The following is a 19126-nucleotide window of genomic DNA, read 5'->3' on the forward strand; positions in this document are numbered from 1 at the left end:
TTGACAATAAACTGACAGTCAAAATTCCAGAGTAGTAAACTAGGATTAAGAATTTAAACTTCAGGCCCCTGAGATATATGAATGTAATCTTGTTTCTTGCATTAATTTCCTAGAGACATGGAGATGGGTTTAGAATTTTTTTACAAATTAAATAAATGTTCTGTTGTATATAATACAAGTCTAGACTATTTCAGTGCTCTTTATTACTTCCAACTTTAATACATTACTCCCCCCACCCCCCGCCTTGGAAAAAAAAGCCCAGCAGAGGTGAACAACTGATTTCAAAACAATTTGTTTGGATTACTATTACAATTCCTAAATATATGTAATTTTCTCACATTTCAGGTCCTTTTCTGTATGCATTTTTACAAAGTTTGAATTGCACTAGTAGAAATGTTCACAGATTGACAAATGGTACACTATGAGAGGAAACAATTTATATTAATAAAATGAAAATTAGTTCCAGAATAAGTGGAGAGGAGAATGCAGGTCTGTAAAGGAATAAAGAATAACAGGCATCATTCAGGAATACACAGGAGCTGTACCTCAACTCAGCCTGTCAAATGAACTGAAGAAGTTCTGTGTCTGTAAGGAGAGTCGGCCAACTGTTCAAGACAGATTATGGTGTAATTCTGTGTCCTTACAATCAGTTAGAGATTTATAATTGAGTTCACCAAAATGAGGTCTGCACTTTTAGTGATTACCTAAAACTGTTCAACTTCGCAAATGTCAGTTACATTTTCTGCTCAGCAGAAAAAACTCATACTATAAATCTGTCTCAGAACTGGCATCACTTCATACAAATCAGTAGCCCTAAGAATTTTTACTGAAGCAACTCTGTGTGTGTGTGTGTGTGTGTGTGTGTGTGTGAGAGAGAGAGAGAGAGAGAGAGAGAGAGAGAGAGAGAGAGAGAGAGAGAGTATGTATTGTGGTTAAGAAGATGTCAGCTATATCTGATGGACCTTGAAATCCAAAAATAAGGAGTAGTAGTTGGCAAAATATTATACCCAAGCCAGTGCAGTTTTCTGAAAACTTTTGCCTTCTTTTTTTCCAAGTAAAGTATTTAAGGTGTATGCAGTGCAATTCTAAGCAGAGTTACTCCAGTCTAAACCCACTGATTTCAGTGGGCTTAGCCTGGAGTAACTCTTCTTAGATTGTACTAGTAATCTCTCATCAATGTGTAAGAGAATGAAATGGGCTGGAAAATCCTATTCTTCTTTGGACTCAGAAGATATCATTTAACCAGTAGTGAATATAACCTAGCGCAGGATGGTCCCTAAACTTTAGGTCAATAGCATCCAGGGCTTTTTTTCTGGGAAAAGAGGTAGTGGAACTCAGTAGTGGAACTCAGGACCGCACAATGACGACACTTTGGGTCAGCTGGAACAAGGGGGGAGTATTTTAAAGTTTAAATTTCCCTCAGCAAAAATGGTCACATGGCTGGTGGCCCCGCCCCTGATCTCCAGACAGAGGGGAGTTTAGATTGCCCTCCGCTCAGAGGGTAATCTAAACTCCCCTCTGTCTGGAGATCAGGGGGGCGGGGCCGCCAGCCATGTGACCATTTTCAAGAGGTGCCGGAACTCCGTTCCACCACGTTACCGCTGAAAAAAAGCCCTGATAGCATCACGTAGGTGGGTTGCTGACAATCTGTCTTGGAGATGGTTTAGTGCAACAGTCCAGTGTCATTTCAATGCTGAGTCATGAATTTAAATCAAGAGACTGATGCCAGAGATAGGCTCACTGGTATTTATTTATTAATTAAGGTATTTTAAAATTATTATTAAGATATTATTCATTTTAAAGTATTTTATTTATTAATTAAGGTATTTATTTATTAACAAAGTATATTTCTATGCCACCTGTTCAGAATCTTGCTTATGATCATAATGTCACAATATTTTTAACAGCCATTAAAAATAAGTAACTTGCTAGTATTAAAACTATCCATAAAACAGAGATAGACTATTAAAAAGCTGCTAAGATTTTTTTTAAAAAAAACCCTAATTAAAAGCGTGGGTAAAAAGGTGTGTTCGGGCCTGGCACCTGAAAGAAAGGTAGGTGACAAGTGATCCTGGAAGGGGAGGATGTTCCAGAGGCAAGGTGCCACCACAAAAAATGCCCTCACCTCTGAAGCCAGGGGCACAGAGACCAGGGCTTGAAAGGCAGATTGAACGAGGGTAGCCAACTTGTGCTTGGGAAATACCTGGAGATTTGGGAGTGGAGCCTGGAGGTGATGGAGGTTGGGGAGGGAAGGGACTTTAATGAGGTATACTGCCATTTATTCCACCCTCCAAAGCAGCTCTCTGTCAGCTGGGGATCAGTTGTAATCCTTGGAGATCTCCAGCCCTCACCTGGAGGCTGGCAATGCTAAATGTAACTAGTGGGCTGGATAGCATGGGAGGAGACATCCTCCACGTAACCTGGCCACGAGCTGTTTAGGGACCTAAAAGTAAAAACCAGCACTTTGAATTGTGCCTGGAAACAGATGGGTTATTAAGATGGGTAACGTATGCTAATCTTTTACCACAGGGGTGATATGATCACTGTAACCAACACCTGTCAGTAGCCTGGTTGCCACATTTTGGAACAAGTGAAATTTCCAAAAAGGAACTGAGGACTACTGGAACATACTTCAGGGGAATCAAAGTAGAATTTACTCACAAAGTAGAAAAATAGAATTTTACTCACAAAGTACAATACCATTTTCAGAAACAGACTTTTTCATGAATAAGGGTACCTATGTCTGAATAAGGGTACCTATTTCACTGTGAACAATGCATCTCTGAAACTAACTTTGTTGTGAAGCAAATGTCCAATTGAATCTTTAGAATTCTACATTAAACAACATGAATTAGTTCATGACTGGCATATTTGGGAATGAGATGATATCTGGAGGCTGGATAATAAATGAAAATGTAACTGGCTCAGGCTGTGTGTGTGTGTGTTTATTCTCAAAGTACTCTGTCACAAACACCGTTGCATTTATCTTACCTCATCGAGGCACCTTTCATACTGCTCTCTCTGATTTTCATTTTCCATGGCCAGTGCAGAATTCTCTTCCTGGAAGACATGAACAAGTGCAAATTAATCTGTAAATAGAGTAAGACATGACAATCCAATCAAAGTATTTACCCTATATACCTGTTTATAAGCCAAAATAATTTTGTAGAAAATAAAACAAAATAAAAATAAACCAAATGCATGCACTCTCATTTCATGTTATTTATAACACAGAAATTCCATTAGTTTTATGAAATTACTGCCCAAATGTATTACAGTTTAGAGAACGAGTACGGCATTGCTATGCTACGCCTTTGTAATCTATTCTTGACAGATACAGAAAACAGCCTTTAGTAAAAACCCTGCAGTGGATATTTTGCACATCAATTTTCTTTTATTCAAGCCTGCCAAACCTGAATGTTTGAAAATCATGAGTCAGGGACATTCTCCTCTCTAAAAGAGTCAGAAAGTTGAGCTTAATATTAAGAGATTTACAGATATAATAATAAAATGTGATTCATTTTTATCATTTGAACTTTGCTGCCTTGATGAATAGCACAACTGTGTTTTCAAGACTTTTTCTGATACTGTAAAATCTAGAAATACAGTACATTTCTCCTATATGTGGCGCAATGGCACAAACATATTTTGTGCACAATACAGTACAACAAGGATTATCTAAGTTCCGCATACCTTACCACAGGATATCTGTATGTCCAATTCTGAACACAGAGGGTAGACCCAAATATTCACACAGTGGTTTCAGGTATTTTTCTACAAAAATCTGAAAAAGGTGTGTGTGTGTGTGTGTGTCTTAGAAAGAGAGGAAGAGAGGAATAGAGATGTGGACTTCTAAAAACCTGACTGTTGAAAGCACAGGCATCATAATTTAAAGGTAAAAAGGGAGATATCACAATGCCACATTGTTAAGACCTTTTCTTCATTAAGATGCCGCTGGTATTTTGGGGTTGGGACTTGGAAAAATGCACCAGGGAGGGAAGGTGATAGGGTCTAAGGAATGAGGAGGTGGTGTAGGGAAGGAAGGAGGAGGAGGTAGAAGAAGCTAAGAAGGAGGCAGTGTTGGGGGAGACTGGAGAGAAGATAGCTGCAGGGATGAGATTTTTCTTCCTCTCAATTCTTTGTGGGTTCCACACTTCTAAAAATACATTTTATTGCTATCAACTAGAGTAACTTGTACAAAACCATGGTACAATCTAACTTTTAAGATCCTACTGCTGCTTAAATATTCCCCATTGGAATTAACAGGATTTAAAAGATGTTTCACCAATCACCACCCTGACTGAATTATGCTCTCGTCTAAATGTGGGTGCTAGATCCTAGGCTGGAGTTAGGCGGATCATGATCTGGAGCTGGCACTTCTAAAAAGAAATTCTAAGTTGTGTGTAGTCAGCCTCCATTTTGTTCTTGAGGCAGACAAGGTAATGCAACTATGCAACACAAAATTCTATTCTTGATGGCAGTATGAGGCTCCTTGGATTGGATCAGTCACCTATTAACTCAAGATGTAGTAGCATGTACTTTTGCCTGGTCAACAACAGACTAGGATATCTGGAAGGCAATCATGTCTACTGAAGCCCCCTTCGTAGTCACCTGCATGGAGTGTGCCATGTTTGTTTTCCTCCCAGAAGAGAAGACAGAGTTCACTGGCCAGAAGTGTAAGCTGGTCAGAGTTTAGGAAGAAAAGGTTCAGAGCCTGGAGGAGAGGATCACCACCCTTGAGGAGATCAAGGAGGGAGAGGATTTTATTGACAACAGCCTGGGGGCTCTGCACAGCCAAGAAGAGGAAAGTCAAGGAGGAGAAGAAAGAGTCGATCTCCCTTCTGAGCCTCCTCTCAGATCTACGGTACAAACTCAAAGACGTCAACAAAGAAGATGCTCTGGTCCACTTGAGCTCAAGAATCGTTTTGAAGTGCTAGAGATGGTGACGGAGATGAGAGTGGAAGGAGAACTGCAAAGTGCTGGAAGAGGGTGTGCAGAAGACATGAGGCCACATGGAAGTGGAAAAAAACAGAAGGTGGTAGTCGTCGGGGACTCTTTGCTCAGGGGTATGGAACGCCATGTCTCTGGGCCAGATCCCCTAGTCCAAGAGATGTGTTGCTTGCCGGGGGCCAGAATTCAGGATATTACCGACCGTCTGCCGAAACTCATCAAGCCTGCTGATAAGTACCCGTTTGTGCTGATTCATGTGGGAACGAACGACACGGCTGTGAATACTGTTACAAGAATTAAAGAGGATTATGAAGCTCTTGGAAGGCAGTTGAAGACATTGGGAGCTCAGGTGGTATTCTCTTCTATCCTTCCAGTCACAGGAAAAGGAACACACAGGGAGTGGACCATACTTGAGGCGAATTGTTGGCTGAGTTGGTGGTGCCGGCAGGAGAGCTTTGGGTTCTGGAACCATGGGATAGGTTTTCTTAGAGAAGGCCTTCTAGCACATGATGGGCTTCACCTCCCAAGGGCAGGGAAGAAAACGTTTGGAACGAACCTGGAGAACTTCATCAGGAGAGCTTTAAACTGATGCCACAAGGGGAAGGGGACGATCGACATGGTGATTTCAATGATGAAATGAAAACAGTGGGGACCCACCTGGGTAGGAAAGGTCAAACAAAGGTACAAGGCTACAAGTGTCTATATACCAATGCCCAAAGTATGGGCAATAAGAAAGAAGAGCTTGAGCTTCTATTGCAAACAGAGGGCTACGATATAGTAGGAATTACTGAGACTTGGTGGGATGATTCCCATGAGTGGAATGTGCTAGTGGATGGGTATGAGTTGTTCAAGAAAAACCGGAAGTGTAGAAGAGGAGGTGGAGTGGCGTTGTATGTGAGGAGAGAGCTTGATTGTCAAGAAGTTATGGAGAATGGGGTGGACAGTCCGGTGGAAAGCATATGGGTAGAAATAAGGGGAGGAAGGACAAAGGGTATTATTGTTGGAGTCTGCTACAGACCACCTGACCAGCAAGAAGAAATGGATGCTGCCCTCTTTGAACAGATTGGTAGAGTATCCAGACATCAGAACCTTATAATTATGGGTGATTTCAACTTCCCTGATGTGTGCTGGGAGACAGGCTCAGCAAAGCGTCATGAATCAAGCAATTTCCTGACCTGCCTGGCCGATAACTTCCTTTTTCAAAAGGTGGAGGAAGCTACAAGGGGCTCGGCCATACTAGACTTGATATTAACCAACAGGGAAGAATTGGTAGATGAGATGAAGGTGGTGGGGACCTTAGGGGGGAGTGACCATGTCCTCCTTGAATTCCAATTGCTGTGGGGAGCCAAGGAAGTTTGTAGCCAGACTTGTAGGTTAGATTTTCGTAGGGCCAACTTCGATGAACTCAGAGGCTTGATGAGAGTCATTCTGTGGGGGAGTGTGCTGGAAGGGAAAGGAGCGAGTAAAGGGTGGGCCCTTCTCAAACATGAGCTTTTGCAAGCTCAAGCCCTCACTATCCCAGCAAGACGGAAACATGGTAAGGGCTCCAAGAAACCGATGTGGATGTACAGAGAGCTCCAGAATAAGCTAAGAGAGAAAAAGGAAATGTTCAGGAAATGGAGAGGACAGACCTCTAAAGAGGAGTATATGAGGGTTACTAGGCACAGGGAAGCCATTGAAATTCACAAACATAAGCACAATTTCAACAGGAAAGAAGAGACTTTAAGAATGAATAGAGCATGGTTTCCAGCCCTGAAAAAAACACCAGACTAACAAAACACTCTATACCCGACAATAGCCCTGCAGAGAAGATTAGTACATCAAGCACCAATCCATATGCAAAAGAACCTCCTCGGGATACAGTGAAGCCTCCCTCCATTATCATTCCACACCCTGGGAAACTCTTACAGGATGACTCAGCTCAACTCCACCCCTCCTGAGTAGATATAAATGACCTGCCAACATCTTTTCCACGCTGTGACACTGAGAGAGATCTGTCTTTTGGCGCTACACCTCTGAAGATGCCAGCCACAACTGCTGGCGAAACGTCAGGAACTACAATGCCAAGACCACGGCTATACAGCCCGGAAAATCCACAACAATCATCATTCTCCGGCCGTGAAAGCCTTCGACAATATATCTAAATATCCATGTTTCATAAAATGAAAACAAAATGAAACTAAAGTTCACACCGAAAATTAAAGTTCATATTGGGAATCCAGATGGTACCTGGTCTCTCCTTATAACATTTCTATCACATAACCATGACATAACAATAAAGATTTTTCGATATAGTGTGATTACTTAGTTTGTGTTTACTTGCAAGTAGAGGAACACAGCTGGATTTCAAGTTCCTTCTGTACCAACTCCAAAAAGGCAAATTGACTTCTGTTACATATTTTTTTGGATCATGTGACTGTTGAAAATAAAGATTAAGAGAGTGTGTCTGTGTGTATAAAGTGCCATCAAACTGCAACCAACTTTTGGCGACCCCAGCAAGGGACTTTCAAGGCAAGTGAAAAACAGAGGTGGTTTGCATTTGCCTTCTTCTACAAAGCGTTCCTTAGTGGTCGCCCACCCAAGTACCAACCCTACTTAGCTTCCAAAATCTGACAAAATAATATATCCTGCCCTCCTCTTAAGATTTCCAGAATCAAAATGAAATAGATGCAATAAACAGAATTTCTAGGGGCTGATCTTCATTATCAAAAAATCAGTCCTGGATGCCCAGCAAGTTAAATTCACATAAGCTGACTATGAGATGAAGCAGTCATTTGACCCCTTTGCTGAGCAGCCAGATAGATTTTCAGCATGAGATAAGATGAGCGGGGGCAGGGGGAGATCTTTATCACATACCGAAAGTCTCTCTGGAAAAATCAGGTGACACCTTCAACATGAAGTCAATGTGCACTAAAATTAGTCAGAGCTGGGGCTGGAACAGAGAGGCAAATAAGGCAACTGACTTCTAAAACAAACTCAGGGCACAGACAGCTTGTGAAGTAGAGGAAGTAAAGACGTGACAGACATTTGTAGACAACTGGTTTGTGTTCACTAAATCAGGCCAGTTTCCTAAACTGGGTTTTTGCCTAGAGATGGGCCTTAGAGAACAAGCTGCTTAGGAAATGGTATGCAGGCTGTATTGCAGAAAAAATGTATAATGAACAGGAAGGTACATGTTTGTATGATGTAATTTTCAAGCTGTCCACATGTTGTGTATCTGACTTTCCTCATTACACCAATTTAGTTCAATAGTCATCTCACCTATTTATCTTTTAGTGTTCAGGAGACCTTTATACATTGCTGGACTCACAATCAGGATAGTTTCAGATTAGTTTCAGATTTTCCTGGCTTTTCGATGTATACTTAAAATTAGACATGTTTCTGACGAATATGGGCTTTCGTTAAACACAATAGTGTGATAATTCAACTATTCAAATGAAAAACAAGAAATTAGTATCCAGGTAAACTGTTACAGTACAATCCTAAACAGAGTAACACTGTTCTAAGCCCAATGACTTTAACTGATATAAAAGGCCTTTTTTTCTGCGGAAAGAGGTTGGGAACTCCCATGAGGTGCTGCCCAAGTCACTACATGCATGCACGCTCAGAGAACACGTGCTCATGGGAGTGCAACAAGGACATCATTTTCAGGAAGTGACATCATCACGCAGGCTTTGGCCTCCCCAGGAGCACTTCTGTGCTCCATGAGAGGGGAGGATTCAGCCCAGATCAGGCCAAATTTGGCCCATATTGGATCTAAATTGGCCCTGAACAAGCTGCTGCGGTGTGGGGGTTCACTCCCCTGCCCGGCAGCAGCCAGATCAGGGCAGTATTGGGCCAAAATAGGCCCAAAATGGCCTGGATCAGGCCCAAATTGGACTGGATTGGGCTGCTGCAATATGGGAGAGCACTCCGCCACCCAACAGCAGCCCGATCCTGGCTGTTTCAGACCCGATCTGGGCCATTCAGGGCCCAAATTGGGCCAAAATGACCCAGATCAGGCCCAAATTAGCCTGGAACAGGCTGCGACCACACAGGAGAGCACTCCCCTGCCGGGCAGTGGCTCGATCCTGGCCCAAATCGGCCAAAAGGGGCCCAAAATGGCCAAAAGGAGCCAAAAATGGCCAGGATTGGGCTGCTGCCAGGGGGAGTAGTGTTCCCTGTCCGATCCTGGCCGTTTTGGGCCAGATCCTGGCCATTTTGGACATGAATTGGGCCCAAAATGGCCAAAAGGGGCCAAAAATGGCCAGGATCTGGCCCCAAACAGCTAGGATCAGGCCTCTGCCAGATGGGGGAGTGTTCCCCCACCTGGCATAAGCCCAATACTGGCCATTTTGGGGGCGATCCTGGCCATTTTGGGGGCGATCCTGGCCATTACAGGCCCTAAATGTGCTCCAAATGGCCAAAACGGGCCCGAAACAGTCTGAATTGGGACCGAATCAGCCTGGAACGGGCTGCTGCCATGTGGGGAAACCCTCCCCTGCCTGGTAATGGCCTGAACCTGGCCATTTCAAGCCCAATCCTGACCATTTTGGGCCTGAAATGGGCCCCAAATGGCCAAAATGGTTCTGAAATGGCCCTGATTGGGCCCGAAATGGCCTAGAATGGGCCACAGCCAGGTGAGAGAACACTTCCCCACCTGGCAGCAGCCTGGCCCTGGCCATTTCGGGCCCTAGCCTAGCTGTTTTTGGCCCTAAATGGGCCCAAAATGCCAAAATGGGCCTGAAATGGCCTGGATTAGGCCAGAAACGGCCTGGAATGGGCCGCTGCCGGGCAGAGGAACCCTCCCCCCATCTGGCAACAGCCCGATCCTGGTCATTTTGGGCTCAATTAGGGCCCAAATAGGTCGAAAATAGCCAGGGCATTTTAAAAATACCCACATGATGTGGGTATCTTTAGAGGTGCTGGAATGCCTTTCCGGAACGTACTGGCTAAAAAAAGCCCTGGGTATAACTCTGTTTAGGAATGCACTGTTGATCTGCTCATCAGTATCTAATACTTTTTATGTTTATTTACAATATCCTTTTAATTGGTGGCCCTGATCAGGTAGCTGGAATATAAAGTGGAATATAAATTCCTTAAATAAGTCAATAAATGACTTATAATGCCCATCAATATCTAATGACTTTTTATGATGATTTACAATCTCCTTTTAGTCATCTTGGTGGCTCTGATCAGGTAGATGGAATATAAGGTGGAATATAAATTCCTTAAGTCAATAAATGAGAAAGAGGGCAAAGGGTATAATCAATGACTAAAAAGCAACAAAAAATTCATGTCAGAATCTAAACTAAAATAATTTAATTCAGCCATAGAAACTTGTATTATTTGGTGCTTTGGTAGAAGGCTGAAACAGCAAGTGAAAGAGGAAATGACAATATAAAAGGTGTTTTTTTCCCCTTTCAGATCAATAATGGACTCTACACAATTCAGAGTACTGCATAAGCAATCATGCAGCCATCAGCTTCATGTCACGGTTTCAGCATCTGCCCGTGTTGAAGTCTTAAAATGCTTCCAATCTATAGAATCATGAACAGTGAGACAGCAAAGAAGCCTTAACAGCAGTGACTTGACTGCCTATTCAGATTTAGACTCTGAATGAGCTCTTGGCACTATTTATTTATTTAGAATATTTCCATGCCACCTCAGCAGATTCCTACTAGTCCTTAAGTTAACTGCAAACTTCATATTTTAAAAATATTCTGAACGTGACAGAAGCTCTAACTGGTGCCCAAGCTCATTCTTGTTGCTTGAAGGAAATGTCAGTTTATATATTAAAACAAAATCCATTTTGCTGCCACAAATCCCAGGTACCTTCATTCAGAATTTTAACAGACATTGCTTTCCTTTTCCCCACAGACATGAAACTAGTTTTTTTTTAAAAAATGAAAGTGAGATTCTGCACATATCATCAGAATTTGCTCTACATGATGACATTACATGCTTCATGGTACAGCTGCAACAAACACGAATGTCTAGATTTCTACTTCCTCTATGCAAAATGTAAAGGAGCAAAGCTGATCTATCTGAATTTGGGGCTTTTAAGTCTGAAAATGGATTCTAAATTACACAGCTGGGGAACTCTTCTCCATTGTGCTACTGCAGTAATTTAGATCTTTACACGTTTCAGCTGATTTGAACTCCCTGATCAGAGCAACAATGCAAGCAGAGCTTCCTTGCATATTTTTCTGGAATTTGATATGCTTCTAAAATACAAAATTAGGAAATAAACAAATGAGAGTATGAAAACTAATAGTAGTTATTTGCCTGTGCTAGTTATATGCTTCTCTAGTTATAGCAGAAACATACATTTGCATTCTTCTCCTTAAGGCTTTAAAACATCCACCTAAATGGATATCGTCCGGTGTATGCTAGTTTGGCTCCTATGCTTCCCTTGATTGCTGAGCAAATCATACCCATTTATTTGACATTTTGTAATAGGGATTGAAATAGGAAGGCAATGCTCCAGTGACTTCATTTAAGACCCTCCTGCTAGCACCCTAAGGATGAAAAAGCAATGTTAAATATATTGAGTCACTCTATAATGTTATGGAGCATTAAAAAGAACAAAACAAAAAAATTGTAAACGACAAAAAAAATATATTTTCTGCTTTGCAGACTGTCATTCTTAGCATTTGTGCTTCATAATGATTTTCTACACCTTTTCTGGATAGCTCTGCTTCTATTATGTGGAGGTTTCTCTACGAGTCAATATGTAAATCTTCCTAGTAAACAAAATTAGGTACTTTTCCTATACTTTCTCATGTACAATTGCATGTGCCAATGATGTGTGTGTGTGTGTGTGTGTGTGTGTGTGTGTGTGTGTGTGTGTGTGTGTGTGTGTGTGTGAGAGAGAGAGAGAGAGAGAGAGAGAGAGAGAGAGAGAGAGAGAGAGAGAGAGAGAGTTCTGGACCAGAATGTATACCAAGATTGTCCAGATAAGGGAGATTCATTAATGCTGTGGGTTCAATTTGCCTTGGCCGACATCAATGCAAATGGGACATGAGACATTACTGCTGGGGTCAAGGATGGAGTCTCAGCCAATTAGGAGATGGCAGTGGGAAACTATTTTCCTACCTATGCTTTCTCCCAGCAGTCACACTAGTTAGGCCACAACTAGTTGACAGGAACAGGGCAGGTTGCTCAGAACAGGGAGGGTTAATCGGCAAATGCCCTGAAGCATCATGGTGATGGGTGTGTGTGTCCAGAACAGGTCATCATCACATGCCACACGATTGGATGGCACTACGAAGGAGCACTTCTCTTGAACCTGGTAGGTGCCTTGCAGCTTATCAGGGTAGGTGGATGAAGCTTGGCACCTCTTGGCACAGAATGGCTGAGCAGGCTGAGATAAACAAGGGCAGTAATAACTGTTGGCTAAGTCTGGAGCCAGGGTGGTCCTGCCCAGTGGATGCCTGTAGTGGCATTTGCAGAAGACCTTTGTTATTTCGAGGAGTCTAGTTGGTGTACCACAAGTCCCTCCATATTGCCTTGTTCATGCTGGAGCCTGAATATGCCTTGCTATGCTACACTGTTTTGCTGCTGATGTAAGCTCAAACTTTGCTGTGCGTGTTAAGCAACATAGTTATTCATAGCTATTTTTGGGACATGAATAATTTTGGAACATGAATAATTTTGAATCTGAGTTTTTACCATTCCAGATATTTGGAGTAATTCCTAATATTCAGAATTCCAATGACTCCTACAGAATGCAAGCTAGGCTGCTTGCAAGAAGAAGAAAGTGAAACCGATTCTTCAGAGAGTCGGGCTAGCTTTTTGAGAAAAGAAACTGAAACATGCCCTGGAGAGCCCAGCACCTGGTTAGTATTACCATGTTCTTGCCAAGGCAGAGAGGGTGAGAGCAAAGCCTGTGAGTAGAGGTGGGCATGGTCCGCATTACGGACCTAATTTCGTCACGAACTTACCCAGTTTGTCCTTCGCGAACACGCGGCCCGTGGGCGCGTGTTTTTCTCACGAAACTGCCGAACATTGGGGCTTTCTGTCCGTGTGTCCGTTGGCCCGTCATGCCAGGATTCCCGCTCAAACAATTTCCTCGGCAGCGGTGTGGAGCCACCTTCCCCGTTTGGAACACACCAATCTTAGCCCAGGAAACCTTGATTGGCAGCTCTGTCAGCCAAACAGAGATCACCAGCCCTTCTGCTTAAAAAACAAAGCGCGCGAAACTCCGCTCCATTTTGCTGGCGCAGGGACGCGAATTAGCTTAGCAACTGCTTGCTGTGGGGCAGATTTTTTTTTGGTGAGAGCGTGGCTTGTGCCTTGGGGCTTTGGGGCTTCTGGTGCAAGAGAGCTTTCTCTTTTCTCCATTCCTGTTTAATTTTTTTCTCCTCGTTTCTATTCTAGAGCACTTTTAAAAAAATCCTTTTACTGCACTATCGGGTTACTTTGATTTCTTTCTGAGTTTTGAGTCCTTGGGTTCTTCTCGGGCTTAATCCCCCCCCCAAAATCTCTTCCCTTTTTCTGGGTTGATGGTGGGTTCTATTGTGCTGTGACGCCACCCCACTCACAGACCCACAGTGGGTGCAAGGCAGCTTTGGGCGTAGTCTGCTTGAGTTCTTGCCTTCATTCCCCCACGTTCTTTTTTGGCTGCTGATGAGGTGCAAGGGGAGGAAGACTGCTGTTAGGCTCTGTGAAACACCCACTCTCTGATGACCGGCAGCACGTTTTGGGGGGCTCTCTCTGCTTCACTCCTTTCAAAGCCTTTTTAGTGGATGACTTGGGGGGACATTTCCAGCCTGGCTTTTGAGGTGCATGGGGAAGACTGCTGCTGGTCTCTGTGAAACACCTACTCTCTGGTGACCGGCAGCTCTCTGCTTCACTCCTTTCAAAGCCTTTCACTCCCTAAATAGTGGGTGACTTGGGGGGACATTTCCAGCCTGGCTTTTGAGGTGCAGGGCAGGCTGCTGCTGGCCTCTGTGAAACACCTACTCTCTGGTGACCGGCAGCTCGCTTTGGGGGGCTCTCTCTGCTTCACTGCTTCCTAAACCCTTCACTCCCTAAATAGTGGGTGACTTGGGAGGACATTTCCTGCCTGGCTTTTGAGGTGCAAGGGGGAGACTGCTACTGGCCTCTGTGAAACACCTACTCTCTGGTGACCGGCATCTCGCTTTGGGGGGCTCTCTCTGCTTCACTGCTTCCTAAGCCCTTCACTCCCTAAATAGTGGGTGACTTGGGGGGACATTTCCAGCCTGGCTTTTGAGGTGCAAGGGGGAGACTGCTACTGGCCTCTGTGAAACACCTACTCTCTGGTGACCGGCAGCTCGCTTTGGGGGGGGGCTCTCTGCTTCACTCCTTTCAAAGCCATTCACTCCCTAAATAGTGGGTGACTTGGGGGGATCTTTCCTGCCTGGCTTTTGAGGTGCAAGGGGGAAGACTGCTACTGGCCTCTGTGAAACACCCACCCTAGAACCACTGGCAGCAGGTTTTGGGGGGCTCTGTCTGCTTCACTTCCTTCTAAGCCTTTTTCACTCCCTAAATAGTGGGTGACTTGGGGGCATTTCCAGCCTGGCTTTTGAGGTGCAGGGGGAAGACTGCTACTGGCCTCTGTGAAACACCCACCCTAGAACCACTGGCAGCATGTTTTGGGGGGCTCTGTCTGCTTCACTTCTTTCTAAGCCTTTTTCACTCCCTAAATAGTGGATTTGTATTTGTATATTGACGAAATAGTGTAAGGCACATGATGACTGAGCTTTACAAACATATATTATCCTCCTCCTGGCGACAAGCCCTGTCCCTGGCACCTTCTAAGTACCTCCTCTTTTTCTTGATATGATTTGTATGCTGACAAAACAGTCTAAGGCACATGATGAGCTTCCTTGATGGACTGCATCACGTTCGGTGAAGTGGGTTTTGTCGGCGACCATCCTGCTCTTGCGAGCACAAGGGCCCCTCTGAGGGTCAATCCCCAAAGTCCAGTGAGAAGTAGGACAGTGGCCCAGGTCAGCTTGCTTGATAGCAAGCAAGCTGACACACCACGTCACTAAGGTGGGACTCGTTGTCCACTGCCCAAAGAGGCTCCCTCTGAACAGGGTAGCATAAGTTTCCTTCCCTCAAGGTGTGGAAGACATCCTTTCCATCCCTCCCGTGCCTTCCATTCCAGCAAGGGGCCTTTGAATTGCTCCATGATCTCCTGTTGCGGAGTTGGCTTTCACTCAAGTACATCCATTCATTTCCCATCATGGAGAGTTGGTCTCCCTGCCCTCGGGGAGGGCATCTCTTGTTGATGCAGCCCCATGTAGGTGGGTTTTGTGGGCAGCCACCTCTCCTGGACAAGAGCACAAGTCTCTCTCCTTCCCCCAAGGGTGGGTAAGGGTCAGTCAGAATAGGGGAGGGGAAGTTGTTGTTTGTCTCTTTGGAAAAGTGATAATTGAGGAGCGTTACATGAGAACCTTTGGTGGGGAAAGTCAACTGAAGTGAAAATCTGTGGGAAAACCAAGGCCTTTTCTGACTCGAACCGGTTCTCGAACTGGTTCTCGAAACCAGCCTGGTCCATTAAAAGTTCGTGGACCGTGGTCTGTGGAAGCCCACGAACCCCGAACCGGCGTTCCGTAGGCAAATGCCGGTCCATGCCCATCTCTACCTGTGAGTGATGTCTGTGCACTTACAAAATATTCCTGATGATGAAACAGACAGCAGAAGCTACTTTCATATTGGTCCTTCTAATTGAAAGACAGAAATAACTGCTTAAGTATTTCCTGTTGTCCCCTAACTATTTGCTGTGGATTAGCGCTTTGCATACTGAAAGTCTTCTTACGTTCCTTTCTAAAACCTACATTTGACTCCCTCTCTACACTTTAGTGTATATTAGGAATAAAACAGATTAACCAGATGTAGATGAATAGGAAATTTTTATATTAAATTCTGACCCCTTTGTGAGGTATATCAGGCATAAGGATAAGGTTGTTACATACAAATAAACATATTTAGATTAGATTTAGATCATTGTTTTGTGGTTTGTGTTCTGCGCAGGCAGAATCAAATACTGTGATTTTGGGGGGGAAGAGTCTTCCAGCAGTATCATATGTGGGCATGGTATAAGCTGCTACAAGGGGGAAGGTTGCAGGAATATTGCTGGGCTTCCCTGAGATGCCCTTTGAGTAAGAGAGAATGGCACACTCCAGCTTACAGTACAGCATATTCCAGGCTTGAGTCTGCTGCCTTCTCCTTCTCCTGCCCCTTCCCTTCCAAACGCTACTCCGGGAGTGTGCTTGCTTATTCAACTGTGCTGTGTCCAATCTCTCCAGGTAGTTCCCACCCATCCACTCAATACTGCCTTTTGCTCCAGATTGCCTGCCAGGTTCAAAGAAATGGAAAATGGAAATGGGGAGAAGGCAGTGCAATCCTTTCCTGGGAGTACGACTTGGTTTGGGGCAGGGCTGTTTAGGATTGTAGCTGCTTTCAATGTATGAATTAGCTTTACTTGCCCCCAACTCTCTTCAATTAGGATACAGGAAGCAGACTATATTGTGTGTTACCTTAAGTAAGCGCTGTTAAGATTTTTTTTTAAAGGATGCATGATAAAAAATCTTGATAATTTAAACCCTGAATCTATTCATAATATATCCCTTGTTGAGCCCTCTTTTTACATCTCATCCTGGATTACTTTTGCCAAATGATTTTTTCACATTCTTTGTGATAATAACACAATATAATTATGAGCCACATTTTGGTTCTCAGTCAACAGGAATACTGTCATGGTAAGAGAATATTCACACTCCAGATTCAAAGGGCAAAGCAGACATAATACTAGGGGAGATAATTAATTAACACATGTTAAATGCTCTGAAACCTTCTGATAGAAGGCTCCAATGTTTTTTATAAACTCACAGAGAGCAAAAACCTTGAATTGCTCCCATGAGGATAGAGAAAAGAAGCATGTAGAGCAAAGCTCCGCTTTGCACACTAATAGCTGCAGAGTAACAAAATGTAAGAAGAAGGTGGGAATTGAAGAGAAGGTGGGGGGCAGTACATTAGATATTGGTTCAGCACCAAGGGGAAAGGAAATGAGGGTTTAAAGGTCTTGTGTCAAGTTTAAACCTCAACTAGCAACTCAAAAATCTTTGAAGGTATCATTGATAAAGGTCAAGGGGAACAGAGTTATGACAGTGAACTTTAAAAACACTGACAGAATTCTAGAACACTAGTTTCCATGTACATTTCCTTGTTATTCATACTAAACCATTAGTCTCTTTATAGAGAGCATTATTGATTTACACTGACACTCATTTATCATGCCCCATCCAGCACATTAAACGATGTTCACTATCATCCAACGCATTGAGTGTTTCCCCCCATCTTTTCCATTTGCAATGCTGTATGTTCCGTGCCCACATATATACATTCTCCACCATTTTAATCCTTTCCCCAGCAGAATAGCAGGTTTTGTTAAGCTGAAGGGATCCAGTTTCTCTGAAACTTGTTCCGTCCCTTAGTGCCTTTACTGCCTCCTTTATACCAATCCTGTATACAGACATAGCAGCCTTATTCTCCTGTTTACTTGAAATCTGAGTAAACACTTGGCCTTCGTTTTCCTCTGCCTGGATTGATGCACCAATGACAAGGTGTACCTGAGAAGTCACCTTTTACGACTTCTGATTTCAGCAGATAGAACTCGAGCACCCATCCACATCTGATTGAGCTGCCCTCCCATCTTTATCACAGGACAGCTGTTTATAGACACTACAAATCAGTCCAGAGCACCCCCAGGCTGGAATTTTAAAACGAACAAAGTACTCAGTACTTCTTCTGGTACATGCAGCAAGTGGGGACACATAAGTTAAAATGTGACATCTATTAGCAACTGCACAGAAAACAATGCAACTTTTATCGAACAACATTTACTCTGCTATTACAGTAGGGCCTCCTGGATATTGCACATAAGATTTTCTTTTTCTTTTAGGAAGGGGAGATTCATCTGTCCCCCTCTATTGTTTTCCACCAGCAGGCGAAAACTTTTCTATTTTGTTTGACATTCCTTCACTGACCTTATTTCCTGCTTTCATATTTTCATTTTAATTGTTGTTTTTCATTGTTTTGTGTGTGTGTGTGTGTGTGTTCACATTGGTTTTAATTTTTTTTATTGTTTGCCCCCTAGGGGACCTTGATTTGGACAGAAAGGTGGCAGAAAACTGTTTTAATTTTTTTTTTAATGGCCCATCTCATCATAGCTCCAGAGATATTTGTGAATAACTTAAGCACTGTAAGGATCGGATTCTATGAACAATCAACGTTGGGGGCTTGCCCTATTCTCCCAGTAGCCTTTGTGATCTACCCCCCCCCCTATCCCAAGGCACTCCCAGGGATCAGAGTTTCTGCTGGGCAAGCATCTATGTGGCACAGTGGGCTAGAGAGAAGAGGGAGAATTGGCCAAAATCCCTTATAACAGCACAGCCTGTTGTGCAGTACCAGTAGATGATCTACTGGCAGAAGAGGAAGAAGGGGTGACTTCAGTGCCTTCCCTTCACCTACAACCTGTCATGCCACATGGATTTTATTAGGAGGTCTCTAATTCTGGCACTGCTTTTTTGGTGGTCATAAGAAGCTACTGGGAGAATGGGAAGGCAAGGAAAATCTGCGTCCACAAATGAAACAGGGGATTCAGCTCTAAAATGAGATGGACCACTTTCCCAGGCATGCTACATGATCAGTGCTTTTCTGGAATGAATCAATGTGAGGGGGGAAAACTTGGAATTTCAGATGTCATTTGGGGTCAAAAAATGATGGTAAAGCTGGTTGGTGGACAAGATGCACGTAGTTGCTTGGATCTAGTGTTCAAGCTAAGCAGTTTAATCATAAACACTTTTTAACATTTTTACTCTTCTTCATCAGAGCTCAGAGTGATGTGCCTCACCTCAACATAACAGCCCTGTGAGTAGGCTAAAAGAATGTGGCTAGCAAGGTAACAGCATGATTTCATAGCTGAATAAAAATTCAGCCCCACGTGGCCCTGTTTACTTTCTAAAAACACTTGCACCAGGAGAGTTGTTGGTAGGCAACACTGTGCCCACAGGCACCATGTTGGGAACCCCTGTATTATGCCATCCAGGATTATATTTTTAAAATAGAATCCTTTCCTCTCTACAGATGCTAATTTTCTGCATGTCCTCCACTGCTCCAATCAGGCTAATTACATTTCACTCTGTACCTCCACATCCTATCT

The 19126-nt window shown here is 43.5% G+C and overlaps 1 protein-coding gene across 1 annotated transcript in view; it reads right to left on the reverse strand.

Annotated features, from left to right (window-relative positions):
• NCKAP5 (NCK associated protein 5) overlaps window positions 1-19126 on the reverse strand; it is a 526585-nt gene that overhangs the window by 199052 nt on the left and 308407 nt on the right. The window contains exon 7 of the mRNA XM_054970102.1: window positions 2992-3060. Coding sequence (XP_054826077.1) covers window positions 2992-3060 — 69 coding nt within the window. The remainder of the gene's footprint in view (window positions 1-2991; window positions 3061-19126) is intronic.

Source organism: Eublepharis macularius, chromosome 2, assembly GCF_028583425.1.
Source record: "Eublepharis macularius isolate TG4126 chromosome 2, MPM_Emac_v1.0, whole genome shotgun sequence".
In the NCBI taxonomy this organism is placed as follows: Eukaryota; Metazoa; Chordata; class Lepidosauria; order Squamata; family Eublepharidae; genus Eublepharis; species Eublepharis macularius.